The 13,796-nt window shown below is 42.7% G+C and overlaps 1 protein-coding gene across 3 annotated transcripts in view; it reads left to right on the forward strand.

Annotated features, from left to right (window-relative positions):
* The window catches only part of UBE2G1 (ubiquitin conjugating enzyme E2 G1), a 222,269-nt gene that overhangs the window by 145,627 nt on the left and 62,846 nt on the right, over positions 1-13,796 (forward strand). For all 3 annotated transcript variants that reach the window (XM_086954798.1, XM_086954799.1, XM_086954797.1), the window contains exons 4-5: positions 2,932-3,110; positions 3,625-3,747. In XM_086954798.1, the coding sequence (XP_086810924.1) occupies positions 2,932-3,110; positions 3,625-3,711 (266 nt within the window). In that variant the 3' untranslated portion in view covers positions 3,712-3,747. The remainder of the gene's footprint in view (positions 1-2,931; positions 3,111-3,624; positions 3,748-13,796) is intronic.

Below are 13,796 nucleotides of genomic sequence, written 5' to 3' on the forward strand. Positions count from 1 at the left end.
TACAATATACCGGGCTGATTGGGGTCATGGACCCTGTCAGGAGGGTCTGCAGCTCTGAGCATGGCTGAAACATCAGGAGAATTTCATGGTCGTACAACACCTGGCAGGATCTCTGAACGTCAGTGCGGACCAATTCCACCGTTGATGCCTCTGTGATCACAAATTGCGTCTTCACCAAGTTAGTGCAAGGTCTCTCCTGCGACTGGGCAGAATCTTAGTTAGATCTATTAGTCACTGCTGTAAACGTGCAGTGTAAGCACTTCTGCGCATTGGAGTCTCCAAGGCGACTTTCACTAGGAGACTCATTTAGACTTATGCGGGCCTCCGGTCTCCTGTATGCCTTTCCGCCAATACCACTTCTGCCCTGAGTTCTCAAGAAGATAAGAGCCTACCTGGCCCAAATCACCTTAGTGGACCCAGATTGGGTACAGAGAGTATGGTATTCCAAACTCCTGAGCGGAGTTTCGTTTTTTCAATCGGGCTTCTTCTAGAGGATCTGCTGTCACAGCAGCACGGCAGGGTTCTGCATCCGAACCTGTGCACTCTCCAACTGCATGCGTGGAGATCAAGTGGCGACAGCTGAGAGTTTTCGATCTGCCTCTCAAAGTATGTGACGTAATCTTAGCATCCAGGGGTCCCTCAACTGTATACACTTGCCAATGTGACAGATTTGTGGCTTGGTGTGCAGCCCAATTGATTGATACTCTGTCTGCACTCTTATACAAAACTCTTTCGTTTGAATTGTCCCTCGCCCGGCAGGGCCTTTCTTTGGGCACAGTAAAAGATGTACCTTTCAGCCATCTCTGCTTTCTTATAATTGTCGGATCAACCTTCCTCATTTTAACCTGTTTGTCACCTATTGTGACATGTTTCTTGAAAGATTTAAAGGTTTACAACATATGTTCTCTCCCCCCTCCCACATGCACCTTTCATTATACCCCAATAAGATCTTAATTTTGTCCTCACCTTTTTTGTGCTCACCTTTCGAGCACGTTCACAGCTGTACTTTCACATTGCTCACTATCAAAACAGTTTTCCTAGTGGCAATTCTATCCACCAGAAGGGTTAGCAAACTGCAGGTGCTCTGGCAACACTCTGTATACCGCGTTCTTTCAGGATAAACTGTCCTCCAGACCCAAGCCTCATTGGATTCCTAAGGTTTTGACTCCCTTTGACATCTGCCTAAGCATCACACGGCTGACCTTCCTTTCTCCACCTCACCCTTCCAAGGAAGAGGAGAGAGTCCACTACCTAGATACAAAAACAGCTTTGTTTTTGTTTTGATCATACAAAAGACATTGGCAAGACAATCAACTTTTTGTTGGATTTGCTGGAGCAAAGAAAGGGAAAGCAGTGCAAAAGAAAACCATCTTCAAATGGATTGTACTCTGCATCAAAATCAACTACCCACAAGAAGCATCCCCTGAGGGCTCACCCCATCAGTCAAATCTGCAACCATTGCGCTAGCTTAGTCCCAATCCTGGACATCTATCAGGCAGCCACGTGGGCATCGCTGCACATATTTGTCAAACACTACTTTCTTGACAGTCCGATCCAGCATAATGGGCATTTCATCTGTTCGGCCCTCCAGCATTTTCTAGTCTCACCAGTTCGCAGACCCACCTCTGAAGTATTGCTTGGGTGGTATCTAGGATTCTGCAGCTAGAAGTCTCTTTCAGATGAACAAGTTACTTACCTTCGGTAACACCTAATCTGTTAGAGACACTGTCTAGCCGCAAATTCCATGCTTCCCGTTCTGCAAACCTTGATTTCCATTTCAAGAGGGCTTTGAAGTCCTCACTCTGGCACACTGGTCAAAATACCTCAATATGGCTCTGTGTTGCTGGTAAGGAAAGAGGTCACGAAACTGAGGTTGGCAATCTTCGGTGGCACCTGTATAGGCACTGTGCATGCCACTTCTGGCTCCTATAACGCCGACACAGAGCTGATCGCACTGCTCTCAAGACATGAAAAGACCTCACTCAACATATCAGAGCCTCATCCTCACTTATTGAGTTAAGGAAGAACCTGGCTTCATCTGAGCACCTTGGGACCACACACCTTACCCAAGTGCCTGGATAACCCCTTGGGTGATTAGTGCACTATACAAGTCAACCTAACACAACACCTTCCGGCTTGCAAGGGGACTTATCAGCAAAATTTCCAGGTTCTATTCAGATACCTGGGGAATATTGTAAAGTAAAGAATCTGCAACTAGGTAGAGTACAGACTCCTGCGGCTCTTTAAGTTTCCAGTCCGGCCCTGATCATAGCCACATGCCAAAAACCTCATTGCGGAGACTGATCCACCGATTAAAACATGCCTCTCGAGCGGTCGTCAGTACACCAGTACAGCACTGGGAAGAAAACTGGATGGGGAACACTGTGTCGATGCTCAACACTAATAAGAAGAGACCAAGTTAGTGTTCGCCAGCTTTAATCTGCACAACGAGCAGGCACCATTCTATTTGTAATCGAATGTTGCTGTACTGGGTTGTACTGACGCACAGGGTGCATGACTCCCTCTGGTCACACTGCTCACCCCTTGTTCATGTTTGCTTCTGGTTCACATGCATTGTTTTCCTTCTATTTCGTCCTCAATCTAGTATTGTTGCCGTGATGCCGGTTCTCAACTGGTGCCTGTTGGAAGGTCCATCACGACGTCTCTGTCTCCTGAGTATAATGTCCTTGCTTTGCTACACTTATGACGTTGCTGGGGAGAGTGGCTTAGAGAGAAATGGGAGCTTTTGTTGAGAAGGAACTGAGATGAAGCAGTACAGCACAAAAGTGCATAGCCAAAGGCATTCAAAGCGCTTTTAAGTTGTTTACACAGAAGGTAGTACTTTTTATCGCACTCCAAAAGTTAAAAGTAAAATACAATCAGATCATGGCGAAACTGCAATTGTGAACACTTTCTTTAATTTTTCTACAGTGGATAAAAGCGGCGATGTGTGTATTTCTATTCTCCACGAGCCTGGTGAGGATAAGTATGGCTATGAAAAACCAGAGGAGCGTTGGCTTCCCATCCATACAGTTGAAACCATAATGATTAGTGTAATTTCAATGCTTGCGGATCCCAATGGTGACTCACCGGCAAATGTTGATGCAGCGGTAAGTGTGGTCTTAAATATTCTATGTACATCTGTTTGCGTATACTTGGCGATTGCGCCAGTCGTGGTTCTTATGCGAATCATAAAGTCAATGGGGAAACACTACTCATAATCTCAATCTTCAAACTCACCACCAGAGAGAGTTCTTTGCGGATGTAAATGTGCTTCCTTTAAACAAGCCATGTTAGTTATGCTATTTTACTTTGAGCAAACTGCTTTTCAAAATAAATAAAAATGTGTTCAGCACCATTTCGACTCACGAGTGGAAATATATTTCATTATGAAAAATGTTTTGAATGAATAAGACCTGCATGGGTAGCATAAAGAAGCCGCTCCACCTCTTGGTAACCTGTTTAGAAACCATTTTAGTGGCACATACAACATTCGTTTTTCATATATTTAATAAAAACCATGGTGAAGTTTTCTTGTTCCCCCATCCACCGCTCCCTTTGCAGCAGCTAGTATGATAAGTATTATCTGTATTGTAATGCTAAAGGAATATTGTAACTTTACAGAAAGAATGGCGGGAAGATCGAAATGGAGAATTTAAAAGAAAAGTTGCACGTTGTGTAAGAAAAAGCCAAGAATCTGCATTCGAGTGACCATAATTAAGCAGTTAGTAGCTTCACTTATTCAGGGTAAGAACTATTGTTAAATATGATGAGACATAAACCATTATTTAATTGCTGTTGAAATTATTGTGGCAGAAAACGGAGGCCTAATCTCATATTTCTTTTCTTACACTTTCATATCTGATTTGAACACTGTAATGAGCTTTAAAGTTCACTATTCTACACACAGCATTTCATGAAGTTGATTTTTCTGGTACAGTTCGAGTGATTTAAATTAATTTCAACTTATGGTTAATATTCTTTCTACTCACTTTGGACGTATCTTTTAGAATAAATAAACCCTAAAGTCAAGGCATGGATAAGGCTCTGTACAGCAGGCTGCATATTTTGTTAAAGTAGCCTAACACATCATTTACATTCGTCACAACCAGTGCCAGCTTAATCTTTCGTTCAATTATTGTTAAATTGCTAGTCTGCTTTAAATAGTTTTTGCTGCTATTTTGAATTGGCTGTAGTTATGTGATCTAGCACATTTACTAGAACTTGAATTATTATGATCCCAAGTAACTGTGTTGTCTTCAATTTGAAGAATGAATTGCAGTTCTGAAATGGCCAACAGTTTATTAAGGGGTCAACAATCACTATTAATATTGATAAAGACAAAAAGATTTCCATAACAGTAAGACATTAGTCTGCTTCTTCAAGCTCGGAAAAGCCTTTTGATGCAGCTACATTAAAATCCTCCCTCTAGCCCATCACCACTCTGTCCGCGGTATGCCACTCGCTAATGTAGCATAGTACACTAAATCATTTCCCAATAAGATCCCCTTTGGGATATAATGTTGCACGCTTACGAGCGCAGTCCTACACTTTGTCAGTTGGAATCCTTTTTGTATAAATTTGCATAGTTTCACTCCTCTTTTACTTTTATTTATTGGTATTTTATACAATTCCAGTTCACACCATACGGCCACCTCAAAGAGCTGGCAATTTGAAGCTCAAATCTGTTTAGGTTTCCTATTTTGGAACAATTCCAAACCTACAACTGACTAAGATAGGTTCATTTTAAGCCTGTGAAAGTAATTATTATTATTATTAAGGCATTTATAAAGCACGACAGCTAATACAAAGAGTACGTTGCCACTAATATTTAAATCTTCACCCATAGAAAGAGGCATTAAAAAGCAGACCCAAAGAGCCAAGTTTTGTAAAAAGCAAAATGTCCTTAGTGGTCCGTAGTTGAACAGGAAGAGCATTCCACTCCTTGGCGGTGAAATAGGAATAGGAGCTGCCACCTCATTTTTTCATTCTAAACCGAGGAATGACTACCAACAGAGTTGGAGGACTGAAGAGATCTAATCGGTTTATAAGGAATTAAAGCTGTTGGACAGATACTGAGGGCTCTTACGATGGAAAGCTCTGTGACTGAGTACTAAGCCTTTGAACCTGATGCGATCTTTCACAGGCAACCAATGTAAGTGTTTAATGAATAATTAATAGAATTTCACTAAAGTCAGTCAGTAATGTCTAGCTACAAGTGTACCAAAGTGCCACTTAGACTTGGGAAGCAAGCCCATTCTCCCAAGTGACTAAATGAACTCAGTTTTTCCTTTAAAATCTTTTTTTATTGAAGATTGTTCAGTTATACAGCATTTAGGCGAAGGCGATCCTGCATTTAGTATATGGCAACAAAGTACAATGTAGCATAGTTGGCATGAATCTGAGCCATTAAAGATTCTTGCGCGAATTCATAGTCTCATTCCCCCACAACCCCACCCCTCTTTAATTCACTTGTGGGAGAGACACAAATGTCACCTCTATATGTATTCCATTTTCTCCACATTCGATCCCATTTCCCCGGACATACTTCAATTTTATAAACATCCTTTTTCTTCTATCATACAATGTCCATCTCTACCCACCCATCCAGGGTTGGTTTCTCTATAGCACCCCACGTTTGGGCTATGTTTTGTTTGGCAATGATCATTCCCAGGGCAACCGAAGATTTTTCTGTGCGGGTCAGATTGGTGGCTTTCCATATGTTAAGTAGACCTATATGAAGAGTTGCGTTGAGCTTTGTTCGCGGCATGTGTGCTGTAGATACACATGCTTTGCATACCCCTGCCATCTAGTGTTTGGTCCGGATGTTTGAAAGTTGTTTTTCTTTGAAGAAGTCTTTCTCAGTCACAATGTAAGGTGACTCCTCCTTTCGGGGATAGTGCCCATGGACATCTACTCCATTGTTGGATTGTTTTCCCGCAAGAGGGTGAGAATGGAGTAAGTGAAATATAGAGATGCCCATCTCCATCGACTCCATTATTAGATTTTTTTCTGCCGTCTGGTTCAGACGTGGTTTGCAGCACTCCAGTTCGAAACCGTCCTTTGGGTTTCCCTCGGTGCGCAATCAACTGTGCCCTCAACAGTATTGTTCTTGTATGCATTTCACTATTGTCCGTGTATCGAAAAGATTGGAAAACTCCATCTTCGGTTGAGAAGACCTCGTGAGTGGCCTTCAGGTCTAGCCACATCAGTTGACTTATACTCCGTTCCGTACTAGCCATTCTTCTGCTGATGAAATAGACTCCATTTCAATTCGGTCCTTGGTGCCACTCCAAGTGCCTACGGACTGACCTGCATAAAGTCTGCAACTTGTGCCTCTCATAGGAGCCTAAAGGATTCGAAAGGCCCCAAAAAATTCCTTAAGAAAACAGCTGAGAGTTATCTTTGAGGGGCCAAGCTCGGCATGGCACACCAGTCTCGGCAAAGTGCTCAGCACAATGAAGATCGATGAAGAGAGCATACCATTGCTGGAAATTCCACTAAACGCCTGGAAAAAAGTCATAAATAAACATCGCGATACATCATTTGACCTGGATCTTTAATCTCTCCGCTCTAGCCGCCACTTAGACCCGCTGAACAGCTTACATACGGTAGGCAAGGCACAATCCTACCTAATCGAGACCCTGACACCACAAGCCCAACAAATTCTTTTCATGAGACTATGTACACTAGGAATCACCGACTTCAACCCTGTATGGGCTCGCAAGGGAGAATCCACAAGATGCAGACTGTGCTCCTACATGAGGGAATACTGTTTACAACTCCTATGCTGCTGCCCTTAGGAACGAATACCGACGACTGCTTTGCCCAATTTGTATCCCCAAGGGAACTAAGACATGTAGCAAAGCTTCAGCCTTGTGCTTTTCTAAAACCACCACGATGACCTTGGCGAGACTGGGGAAATTTACTCATCAGATTAGGATTGCTTTAAAGGCTGCAAATGAATACAATCAAACCATGGTGTCCAGCATACAGTAAGGAAAACAAAGCAGCTTGGCCTCAACTAAGCACCGAGGCCTTCACCCTCTTACCCGTCCTACTGATACTGCACCATATTATGGTTCTCAACTGAAGGGCTTAGGAGATTGGCCTACAGATTGCTGAAGTAGAAAATTACCAAGGTCCACTCAGGTGCCTCAGAAACGTTTGCGCAAGGACACATAAAAATTACCACTGGTGCTGGCTGATTGAGTGGGCGCCACAGTGAGGGGGGGAGGGGGTTGGTGGTACCTCAACCAAATTTTATCTGAAGCTCCTATATTTTTACTGTGACCATTCTTTTACCTGTTCGTTTTTACGTTTTTTTACTGTAATGATTTTAATGAATTGTACTGTTAATAAGTAAATTCAATTCACTGGAGCACAAAGAAGAGGATTGCAACTCTTGCCAATCGTTCCCGCAAAGTCTTTTTCGATCGGATCGTCTGGCTCGATGAAGAGACATGCAGCAACAAAACATTGAACACACTCCGGATATCTTTGGGGAAGATTGTGTCAGCTGCAGAAGAAGAGGACCTCTCTGTCCCAGAATCTGATTTCGAGCTGGAAATAGTCAGAGTCCTAAGACGTTACACCAGGACAGGTTGCAGTGAGTAACAAAGCCCCTTTGCCTCTCAAACTCTCTTCCAAAGGCTTCAGCACCACTACTGCCTTCGGTCCATGGTTGGCAACGAGACTATCTTTCTGACCCCCCGTCCTCTGGCCCAGCACCGAAACAGTTGGTCAAGCCTTCCGGCTCGTTACAGAGTCAAGTAAAGTCCTCTTCGGAACCAAAAACTTGGTTCCAGAAGACAACTCCAGTTCGGCACCAAAACCAAAAGATATCCCTTCAAAAACCTACTGAACCTATCCTGGACATTATGAAGGAGAAACTGGACCCCAAGCAAAAGAAAATGTATATTAATCCATATACTGGACATATATTGGCTAAAAGTGTTACACCTTCCATAACAAAAGCTGGTTCAGAGGAAACTGGCTACAAAATTCCTCTAAAAAAGGAGTACGACATGGTTCCAAGCCCAATCTATGGTAATCCTAAATCCCCTCCACCATCTCAACAACTATTGCCAGGATATAGGTGGTGATGATGATGATGATGATGATGATGATAGTCCACTACAAACAGACCCATAGGATGACTATAATATCGATCCACCCATGCATTATCTTGATTTATATCCTGCAAAACCGTTATCTCCTCATGACAATGCAGCACATAGAGTTGATTTCTGGGGCATCATCTTACCATTGTGTTACATTAATCAAAGAATCGTCAGAAGAAGATTGTTTTTATTGGAAACACTAGGTTTTACATGTAGAACAAGTCAAAGTTTGCCTATGTTAAAAGGCTTGATGAGACATGCCGCTAACATCTTTAAAGACTCTGTGCGTGCCCGCATATTAACACCTAGGGTTGACAAGAAATCTAAACCTCCACTGTCTGATCCCATTTTTATTAAGGGACAGTTGCCTTTAGATTCTTTAGTAGTTACTAATGCTTGCAAAAGAGCAAATTCACAAATTTAATCAGCTGCAGCTCCCCCAGACAAGGAGTCTAAATTAATAGATGCATTTGGTAAGAGTAGCTGCGCAAGCCACTAACCAATGACTTATTGCCAACACACACGGCTTGTTGGCCAGAAGTGATAAGGCTCACTGGGACAAAATGGAAGAACTCCTCCAACACCCCCCAGAAGAGCATAAGAAAAAAGCACAAAAGGCATTGCTGGAAGGTAAACTTATATCCAATTTCCCATTAGATGTGCTTTAGATGCTACTGACACTGCAACAAGGGAAATTAATACAATCCTTCTTCTTAGATGACCTACATGGCTTAGGATTTAAACCAGAAGTTCAGCAGTCTATACTCAATACTGCTCTTGACAAAGCACCCTATTTGGGCCTCAAGTAGATGAGGCACTAGAGAAAATGAAGTAAGACACAGAGGTAGCTAAGTCTATGGGAGCTCTTCAGACCCCATCTTACAGAGGCTCCTTTTGCCGTTCTTTTTTATAGAGGGTGGTCCCAAGTTAATCCCTTAAACCCCAATGCCTCTTCATATAAATCCAATACACAACCCTCTCCATATAGATGTTTCTATAGAGGAGGGTATAGAGGAAATAATTTCAAGAGTAGGAGTAAAGGTATGCCAACACGAAACTCCCCTTCTCCCAATAAGCACTAACTTGCCTGCATTTCCCCCTGATCATTTTACATCTGTCTGGGGAAGACTTGAACAATTTCTTCCCTTTTGGCAATCAATAACATCAGACAAGTGGGTATTAGACATTGTCCAGCATGGTTATTGCCTGGAGCTTACCAGCAATCCCCCAATATTCCACCTCACACTCAGTCTTGTCACCTAAAGCTCCTCAAACAGCAGGTACAAGCACTTATAACAAAGGGAGCTATATAACCTGTTCCATTACAACACCAAGGGTCAGGGGTTTACTCTCTGTATTTCCTAATCCCCCAAAAGGATCGGTCCATAAGACCAATTTTGGACCTAAGAAGGTGAAACCTGTACGTACTGTCAGACCATTTCCATATGGTTACGCTTCAGGAAGTGCTCACACTTCTACAGCAAGGTGACTTTATGTCCACACTAGACTTAAAGGACATATACTTCCACATTCCAGTTCACCCAGCACATCACAAATATCTCACGTTTGTGAAAGCAGAAGTTGACTAACAGTTCAAAGTATTCCCATTCGGAGTTACTACTGCACCCGGAGTGTTCACAGAATGTCTAAAAGTAGTTGCAGCTCATCTCCGAAGACTAAGACTTAATGTCTTCTCATATCTAGACGATTGGCTTGTCAAAACCAGCACATACCAAAAGTGTTTGCAACACTCTCAGACGATATTAGACCTTCTGCATTAATTGGGCTTTACAGTCAATACACAAAAGTCTTAGCTTCAACCTTCACAAATGCAGTCCTATCGGGGTGCGACTCCAAACACTCACAGAGCTCTAGCCTTTCCCAATGTTACTAAAGTTTCAGACCAACTAATACTTAACAGTGTGGACTTTCATGCAGTTACTAGGAATGATGGCATCATGCATTGCAATAGTGCCTAATGCAAGATTACACATGCATCCCCTACAAGAATGCTTAGCACGTCAGTAGAATCAATCACAGGGTCAATTAACAGATCTAGTGTTGGAAGACAGCCGCACCCATTGCTTTCTGGAATGGTGGAACACACAAAACGTATCAAACGGGCGGCCCTTCATCAATGCGGTTCCACAGATGGTACTAACAGCAGATGCATATCTCAGGTTGGGATGCCCACCTACAGAATCTAACCATTGTAGGTCTATGGGACAACAAGCACAAGCATCTCCACATTAACTATCTAGAGCTTCTAGCTGGTAATCGAGCACGTAAGGCTTTTCAGCCTCACCTCATACGGAAAGTTGTTGTAGTCCGCACTGACAATATGACATCCATGGACTATGTACAAAAACAGGGGCTGGACCCACACACTCAGCAACTGTAACGCCTCTCTCAGACCATTTTGCATTGGGCAATTCATCACAGAATTCATCTTCTGTCAGAGCACCCCCCAGGAGTGAGCAATCAAATTGACGACCTCAGCAGGAACTTCATCCCCAGGTTTTCCTTCCATACTTCCAAAAATGGATATTCCCTAAGATATGTTTGCCACAGTAGACGATTCAAAATACCCAAACTTCACCTCCAGGTTCACACACCCTTTATCCAAAGGCTATGCCTTATGGATGAATTGGTCAGGGATTTTGCTTTCCCTTTTCCGCCTCTCCCACTAATTCCGTTTCTGGTTCGGAAGCTCAGGCAAACATCACTCGCACTGATTTTAGTAGCTCCCACATGGGCCCGTCAACCATGGTTCACCACACTCTTGGAACTATCACTGGTTCCACACCAAAAGCTACATCTCACACCCTGTCTCCTCAGTCAGAGCCATGGAGAAAGCAGACATCCAAATCCCACAGAACTCAACCTAGTGATTTGGCTCCTGAAGTCATAGAGTTTGGTTATTTACAATTACCACCAGACTGTATGAAAATCCTAAAGGGGGCTAGGAAACCTACTACTATGGCATGTTATGCAGCAAAGTGGAAATTATTTGTTATATACTGTAACAATAACCATATCAATCCCCTTGATGCTTCAGTACAAAACATGTTATCTCTTAGACCTATAGCATTCCGGATTAGCCTACACATCCATTTGATTGCATTTAGCAGCAGTAGCTGCATACTTAAAAAACAGACAACAATTATCTCTATTCAGAGTACCAGTGATTAAAGCCTTTATGGAAGGACCAATGAGTAATACCACCAAGAACTCCACCTGCACCAGTATGGAATGTGAACAAGTCCTTACAAGGCTATTGGGTCCACCTTTTGAACCAATGCACAAGTGTCAACTACAATTTCTCTCATGGAAGGTTGCTTTTCTTGTTGCAATCACTTCCGTAAGGAGAGTTGGTGAACTCCAGGCACTAACTATACAATAGTCCTTTCTTTCAACTTCACAAAGACAAAGTGGTTCTTCGAACCAATCCCAAATATCTTAATAAAGTGGTTTCTGCTTTTCACATCAATCAGTTGTTACCCTTGTTCTTTCCTCAATCAGATTCTGTAGCAGAACGTGCTCTACACACAGTAGATGTTAGAATAGCTCTACTATATTATGTAGAACGAATCCGGATTCCCTAATAATCGTGGCAAAGGGGGGAACACATATACCTTAACCAAGGTAGTACTCTAACAAGAACCCTGAGGCACCCCCTTTGTAAGCTTCAAGGTATGGGAACGAAATGGGCTTAGGTTAATCATCGGAGTGTGCTGGTCCAGAAAACTAGCAAGCCAACTAAATGCCTGTCTGCAGGCCAGTCTCTCCCAATCGATGAATCCGTTTCTGGTGAGAGACAGTATCTAAAGCTGCTGTCAGATCTAATAAAACCAGCAGCACTGCCTTGTTGTTATCCAGAGCTCACATGCCTCGAACGGATAATGTTACTTACCCAGTAAGCATCTGTTCTTGGCATGTAGAGCTGTAGATTCACATACGCCCACCCGTCTCCCCGGGTACCTATACCTGTTGCAGTTTTCTTACTTTTCATACATACATGTGGACATCTCTATTCTACCCTTACTAACTCCATTCTCACCCTCTGTAGGAAAACAATCTAGCAATGGAGTTGATGCCCATGCGCACTGTCACCCAAAGGAGTCTCCTACCTTGTGACTGGAAAGAACTCTTCGAAAAAAAACAACTTGTGAACATCCGGACCCAACACTAGATGGCAGGAGTATGCAAAGCAAGTGAATCTACAGTTCTACATGATAAGAATAGATGCTTACTGGGTAAGTAACATTATCCTTCAACTAAAAAAGAGATAGAGTAGTTCTTAGTACAAACCTAAAATTCCTTCCAAAAGTGGCTTCTGCTTTTCGGTGGCAGAAACATCTTGATGTCATAAGAGCACTATTATACTATATTGAAGTGACAAAGGATTTTTGTAAAACAAAGAAACTGTTTGTTGCATTTGTTACACCTCACAAAGGCAATCCTATCTCTAAATCTGGTATTTCTAGATGGATTGTTAAATGTAGTCAAACTTGCTATGCTAAAGCTAAAACAACTTTATCTATACCTTCTAGAGCCCATTCCACTCTTTAAATAGGAGCGTCTATGGCCTTTTTAGGTAACATTCCAATAGCTGATATTTGTAAAGCAGCAACGTGGTCTACACCACACACCTTTACTAAACATTATTGTGTGGATGTGTTAGCACGTTAACAAGCTAATGTAGGACAAGCAGTGCTAAAGACACTTTTTTAAACAACTGTAACACCTGTGCGTTAGCCACTGCTTTGGGAGAATATTGCTATAAAGTCTGTGCAAAGCATGTGGATCTACAGCACACATGCCTCAAACGGATTATGTTACTTATCCAGTATTGGGGTATCTTTCATAGATTCACATGCCTGAATCATTCCCCGTCGTCGAGGCGGGAGTCCCACGGTAAATTATATATATATAGCAGTGCCTAAAACCATTAGTAGTAGGCTAAGAAAGGATATAGGCCCAACTAGGCCCAAAACTTAGCAGCCTATCTACCTCATTATGTAAAAAGAACTGAAAATGTAGCCTCAGCCAATCAGCTAACCTCACCCTCTAGAACCTTCCCAGCCCAGGCAGTTCTCCTCAGATTTTCACCGCACTTCGTGTGTAAGGGAGTCTCCCTAGTGCCTACTCAGTTTTCTTCAGAAATTTCTTCAATTCTTTCAAGATGTCGGAAAAGAAGGCTTTATTCAAGGCCTGTGCTTCATGCTTCAAGAAGAGAGTTCACGTGGACGACGAGCACTCGGACTGTATTTATTGTTTGCATCCTTCACATGTTGTGAAGGATTGCAGGATATGTCGAACCTTCCCTCCTAAGACCAAAAGGGATAGAGAGGCGAGAGTTCTTTTGTGGCTGAAGTCGTCTGTCAGAGATGACGAGGACAGAGCCTCTACTTCAAGTAAGAGAGCCAGTTCCAAAGAGAGGTGTTCCCCTGAGAGATTGAAAAAATCTAAGTTCTCTCATAAACCCTCTGAATCCACAAGGAGTGCTGCGTCAACAGAGTCTTCCACTGTGAGTACAGTCCGCACTAAAGCTGTCACTTTAGTGTCTTCTCTCACTGTTACCACCTATTCTACGTCTTCTACTTCTTCAAATACTGTTACCACCTCAGCAATTACTTCTCCTGTGATGTCCGTCATGGCCTCTTCTTCTGA

The sequence above is a fragment of the Lissotriton vulgaris genome, chromosome 2_1 (genome assembly GCF_964263255.1).
Source record: "Lissotriton vulgaris chromosome 2_1, aLisVul1.2, whole genome shotgun sequence".
In the NCBI taxonomy this organism is placed as follows: Eukaryota; Metazoa; Chordata; class Amphibia; order Caudata; family Salamandridae; genus Lissotriton; species Lissotriton vulgaris.